The 6,367-nt window shown below is 33.5% G+C and overlaps 1 protein-coding gene across 2 annotated transcripts in view; it reads left to right on the top strand.

The window, feature by feature from the left end:
• LOC106474829 (protein pelota-like) overlaps positions 1-6,367 on the top strand; it is a 17,215-nt gene that overhangs the window by 8,148 nt on the left and 2,700 nt on the right. For both annotated transcript variants that reach the window (XM_013935521.2, XM_022403132.1), the window contains exons 2-3: positions 1,991-2,154; positions 3,411-3,471. In XM_013935521.2, the coding sequence (XP_013790975.1) occupies positions 1,991-2,154; positions 3,411-3,471 (225 nt within the window). The remainder of the gene's footprint in view (positions 1-1,990; positions 2,155-3,410; positions 3,472-6,367) is intronic.

Raw genomic sequence — 6,367 nt, 5'->3', positions numbered from 1 at the left:
ACATATAAGCCATTGTTGGAATGTAGTGTTACCAAAACTCACTGACTTTTCTATATATTAGAAGTTGTTAATCTAACTGATTTTTACCAATAATTATTCTGTGAATAAGCCACGAATTCATTTCATGAATGATCTTAATTTTGATTGCCTCACAAAGGAAGTTACCAATGTTTGACTGCCTCCACTGCACTTTTCTACCTCTTTGTTGGTTAAGCTTGATTTTCCAAAATTTATTTTTTTCAGTAGGGTATACTACAGGGTGGGGTGGTAGTACTTGCCCTGTCACTTTTGATGGGCTATACACTAATGATGCAATAATAGTCAATTAATTGTTGACTATAACATCCCATAATAGTTTTGTTGTTAAGCAATGATATATATTGTTGAGCATTACCAAAAAAGGAGCATGAAAGCATTCTCGACAGAGTGATAAAGTTGTATTCATAGAATAATTAGTGGTAAAAATCAGTTAGATTAACAACTTCTAATATATAGAAAATAGCTTAATTCAACAATGATTTAAGTTTAAAATTGAATCCGTATTTTTAATTGCATGATACATTTTTGCACTTGGCTCTAGGCTAGGTGATCATACACTACGTCTTTATTTTAGGCTTATTATACTAACACTCACTACACTTATAAGGTTTCACAGCACACACCCCTCACAGCCCCTTTGTACCCCATCACTAAAATTGTATGATGGGCAGACAGTAATCAAACTATTCTATCTGGATAAATGCATTTTGGCTTTTATGATGACTTTTATTTTGATAAATCTGATGTGACACACACTGACTTTTATATAGGTTAGATAATACCTAGTAGTTTGTGGAATGTTCTAGACCTCTATTGGGGTATAAATATGCATTGAAAATGTAGTTCAGTATAGATGAATTTCGACTGTGTCATTTTGTGTTTAGCCATAAAGAATGGATAGTGGAGAGTTTTAAAGTGAAATCATCACAGATTGTATTGTAGTAATAGAGCAGGAGGAATAATTCATCTTGTCAAAGTGTGTTCTAAAGTAACTGAACCAACCTGTGTGGACTTTGACGAAAAAGAGACAATTATTTAAAGCTCTGGATACAACTGTGATAACCAACAGTGTTACAAACATTTGTATATATGTTTGACTTGTTTTAATATATTATTTTAAAACAAGTACATTGTGTGGTGTTTATTTATTGCCAATGAGTCACAGACACAACTGTAAAGAATCCAGCCCATATATAAAACCTGACAATGGTACCTAAAATTAAATACTCGTGATAAGCCAAATGCATTCAGTGAAAATTTTACTTTACTTATTCTTTGATAGATAGTAGTCCCCTACAAAAGGCAGTTGCTGTCCATTTAACTTCATTTAAATTGTGTGTGACAGCAAGTAGGTAACAACTGATGCATTCCCAAGGCTAACATAGTCCTATTAGTTAATTGTTATAAATTGATGGCATGGCTCATTAAGGTGTCAGTAGTGGTGTTTCATAACTATTTTCATTATTTTGTGCCCTCTGTTTCATAAAATAATAGAGCAGTTGAATTCTTTAATCAACTTATTTGTAAAAATATTCAACTGATGCAGTTGAACTAGTTGTAATTTTATTCAGTTTCAACTCTGTTCAGCTTTTATAAATTCTGTCCGACAGTTGCAACTTTACAAGTCGATTCCTGGGACTACTTCCTAACATATATACAAGTTTTGGTATCTTAAGGTATACCTTGTAATTCTTCTCAACATCAACACAAGTATTGTTTTCATAAGGTATGCCATGTATTTCTTTCTTAAGTAAACAGAAGTATTGTTTTCTTAAGGTGTGCCATGTAATTCTTCCTAATGTAAACACAAATAATTTTTTTCAAAATACAGCTTGTTTATTTGCATAACATATTATTTTTAAGACATAGCTTATGGTCCTAGTTAAAAAAATTATTATTTTTTTAAACATAGCTTTTGAATGCTCTTAATGTAAGCTATAATTTTCTTAAGACATGGCGTGTGACCCTTCTCAACATGCTGATCTAGCTGCGGTCATTATGCAGGAAGGCCTAGCAAATGTCTGTTTGATAACAGCTAGTATGACATTAGTAAAGGCCAAGATCGATGTGAATATTCCCCGTAAGCGAAAAGGACAATGCTCCCAACATGAAAAGGTGAATTTTTACAAGTTATAATAGTAGGCACAGCTGTTATTATGACATTATCTTAATTTAAATTGGTTATTGGTGTTTGTACATAAAGAAAACCAAAGACCAGATAATAAGATTTTTAAATTAGTACATGAGTGATAAGTGTTCTTTGTTGTAAAAAACTTAAATTAGGACTTGCCAGACCTTCATCACTGTACAAATGATGCAACAAAAAATTTCCTTAAAGTTTTTGCAAATTTACCAGTTTTATGTTTGAATAAACTCACCAAAACAATGCTACTTTTCAATTCTAACTGGCAGTTTCTTGGTGTCCTATAAACATTTTAAATATTACTGTAGTAGTGGTGGTGTTAAAGTTGAAAATTTGACGAGAATTTTACTATTTTTTATGTTTATTATTATTTATTTTCTCTTCCAGCTCTAAAAATGAGTTTTTGGTAAGTGTACGTATTACAGATTAATTTTTAAAAACTTTGGGATCAGATATGGTCAGACTGTGAATCTGAGGATTCATGTTTTGCATCCCATTGCTGCAATTATTAGCTGCAAGTGTTGACGGATTTTTTGCAGCCCAAATGATTCTATTTCAGTTTTATTCATCCTATAATAATGCCAGTCAGGAGAGTTATGGTGCATTTTTATATTAATGCAGAATATAATATGCAACATATTGACTCCCGATTGTATTATTAACTGACATTTATTGTTCCTTTCATCTTTGATTTAGCATAATGTATTGAGTGGAATTCAGCACTTGAGGTTATGGTCAATGAACTGAAGTGTTATAAAAATCCTGGTTTCCCTATGACTAGGTAATTAACACTAATATGTCACCACACTGAAGCATCAAATGGTCAAAATAAAACTTGATAAACCAATGACAATCTTTAACTAAATAAAATCACTTTCCATTGGACTAAGTGACTTTCTGCACTCTATGCCACTATTACTTATTCGAACAGCAATTGTCTTTCAAAGACCAGATAGGGGAGGGGGCACTAAATTATATTTTGCTCCTGAGTGCCAGACACCCTCACTATGCCACTGGGTGGTGGCACTGTAAGATTGGTCAAGTCTAACTATTTAGTTAAACAAAAATAGCCCACAAGTTGGTGGTGGATGCTATTGACTAGCTACCTTCACTCTAATGTGTCACTTCAAAATTGGAGATTAGAAATTTACATCTAGCCGTAGTGTAGCTTTAAACAAAAATATGGAAAAATAAATGCCTAATTTTTTTATTATGTGGATTTTTTCAGGGTCTGAACAAATTTTTTGAATCAGTTTTGCAAGCTGTTCTACGCCATGTTAACTTTGACAGTGAGTATTTTTCCTTTGTGTTTTATCTAAAATAAAAGAGTAAAGCTTGATTTTTGCAGAAGAATATTAGAATAATCCTTTTATGAAATATGCAAAGTGTGCAAGTGATAAAGGTCATATGGAATATCAACTACTTTCAATAAATTAGTGAAATGAGTAGAAAATTGTCGATATTTTAATGCAAATAATGATTTTCAGTAGTAGATAAATTAGTCTTTGTGTGAAATGTGTAATGACTTCTAGCAAAATGTACAGTGATCTTACTGCTTTTTTAGTGGAGACTATACGTGCATTACATCCAAACGAAGTAAAAATATATTACTTTATCACTTGCTTTATGGCTATGTGAATCAGGCTTAACGTCTCGACTAGGACAAAGTAGGCTTGACTCATATTTATGGTGTGGTAAAGTAAGCTTAGCTCAAGTTATGGCAAGGTGAAGTAGAACTAACTCACATTACAGCTACGTGCAGTTCACTTACTCATTACAGCTAGGTTTAATTCATGTTACAGCTACAACCAATTGTAATATAATTAAACCTAACTTGTATTTTGGGACAAATGAAGCTGGTTTAACCCAAGTTATAGCTAGGTAAAGTAAGTAATTATGAGTATCAGGCAAATTACAAAAAGCTTCTATTACCATTCTTCCCTAGATCATCATTTGGGTATCCTTGCTGTTAGTGATGTGTTTGGCCCTTAACCCAAGAAAACTGATGAAGTTGAGCCTTATAAAATACTAAACACCAAAGCGGAGTTGTTACATATCTTCATGTACCATGCCTATCACATTTGGCCAATGTAGTTATTACTTTTTAACTCAAGTTATAGTCAAGTGTACTGTGCACTTCATTACATCAATAGCAGTCATATGGTGCATAGCTTATAAACCAGGGGTCTGCAGAATGCTTTGGAAGCAGGTTCAACACAATTTAAAAAAACAAAATGCTTGGGTTTTCTCAATATTGAACTATAAACCAGAACAGGCTACAGTATGAATAACACATCATACAAACTGTTTTTAACATTAAACATACAAACTGAAGACAAATTTATGTTTAATAAATTTGTCTTCAGTAGATCTAATTATATAGCCTACTTGTAAACAAATTTCCATCATACTGCCATCTCATCGTTGGTACTTGAAGAATGTTTGTTGCATTAAAGCAAGATTTCTCACAACCTTATTGAATAAAACATGGTTTGAATTCTGTATGAAAAGAAGATGATGCTGGCCAACCTTCCATGCTCATGCCACTTTCAGTCATAGGTAGTACTGCTACTTTAACATTATATGCTTGTTTTTAGTATAACCAACAAGATTTCTACAGCATCAAACCAAGTTGTATAGTTTGTCTAAGGTATTAGCAACTTCTGTTGGTTGGAGATGGTTTTTGGCATCACTGTAAATACTAACATTGTTCAAGATTTGGGATCAAAATCCAACTTCCCTGTTTGTTTTTTTTGCCAGAGTTAGTTTTCACACAATTTATGGTTTGGTATTTTTGGTAGAAACTTCATCCTATAGCAGCCACCCACGAGTCTGGAGAACACTCTAAAAAATTTCTGGACTCCCACCACCTATTTCAACACTGTTTTATGGAATTACGAACATTGTGAAAGTATTTCTGGACTGTTACCACCTGCTTAAACACCATTTTATGGGATGGTGAACATTATAAAAGTATTTCTTGACCCCCATCAACCGTTTCAGCACCGTGTTAGGAGATGGTGAACATTGTTAAAGCATTTCTGGATTCCTGCCATTTGCTTTAACACTGTGTTACAGAACGATGAACATTGTGAAAGTATTTCTGGACTCTCTCCAATTGCTTCAACACTATTAGGGGATATTTCTTTTTCCACAAAGTTCATATAGTGGGCGGAACTCTCAGAAGTCAAAAGTACTGGATGGGATTAGTTAAGATTTCCTTTTGTCTTGGTCATTTTATTTTTGTTATTTTAAAGAACTTTTTTCCACATCCATTGAGAGCAGCATTTGGCAGTTTTTTCATTACCTGAATCCACTGCTACCAACTAGAACTGTAATCTAGTATGGATGCTTTTTTCAATGATGGAATCATTCTGTACTATTGGCCAACCACCCAATACAAGGTTCCAGGGATAGAAATAAAATTACATTCCCTCATTTAAAGTTGCATTTCCTCATGAATTGTTTTCATTATTTAATCCATGCAATATGTTCACTTTCATTGGACATAACTAAAGGAATACAGATGAATCATGCATTCCTTATTGGGAAAGCCCACTGAAAGAGATGAAATCCCTCAAGCAAAGTTAACTTCTTTGGGAATGTAATATTTTGATCCCTGGATTCACGTTTGTCTTTCACCTCTTTGAATATTTTCCTTCAGTATAACCACCTGATCTAAGAAAGACATTCCTATCTTCTGTCCATTGTATCCATTATAATCTGAACACCAAGGCAAAGATGATGGTCTAGCTATGACTTCACATATTGGAAAGGTGTGTTGAGGATAATGTTCAGTATAACTACCTGATCTAACAAAGACATTCCTATCTTCTGTCCATTATAATCTGAACACCAAGGCAAAGATGATGGTCTAGCTATGACTTCACATATTGGAAGGGTGTGTTGAGGATAATGTTCAGTATAACTACCTGATCTAACAAAGACATTCCTATCTTCTGTCCATTATAATCTGAACACCAAGGCAAAGATGATGGTCTAGCTATGACTTCACATATTGGAAGGGTGTGTTGAGGATAATGTTCAGTATAACTACCTGATCTAACAAAGACATTCCTATCTTCTGTCCATTATAATCTGAACACCAAGGCAAAGATGATGGTCTAGTTATGACTTCACATATTGGAAGGGTGTGTTGAGGATAATGTTCAGTATAACTACCTG

The sequence above is a fragment of the Limulus polyphemus genome, unplaced genomic scaffold, assembly GCF_000517525.1.
Source record: "Limulus polyphemus unplaced genomic scaffold, Limulus_polyphemus-2.1.2 Scaffold7738, whole genome shotgun sequence".
Lineage (NCBI taxonomy): Eukaryota > Metazoa > Arthropoda > Merostomata > Xiphosura > Limulidae > Limulus > Limulus polyphemus.
This window is presented reverse-complemented; position numbering and strand designations above follow the sequence as displayed.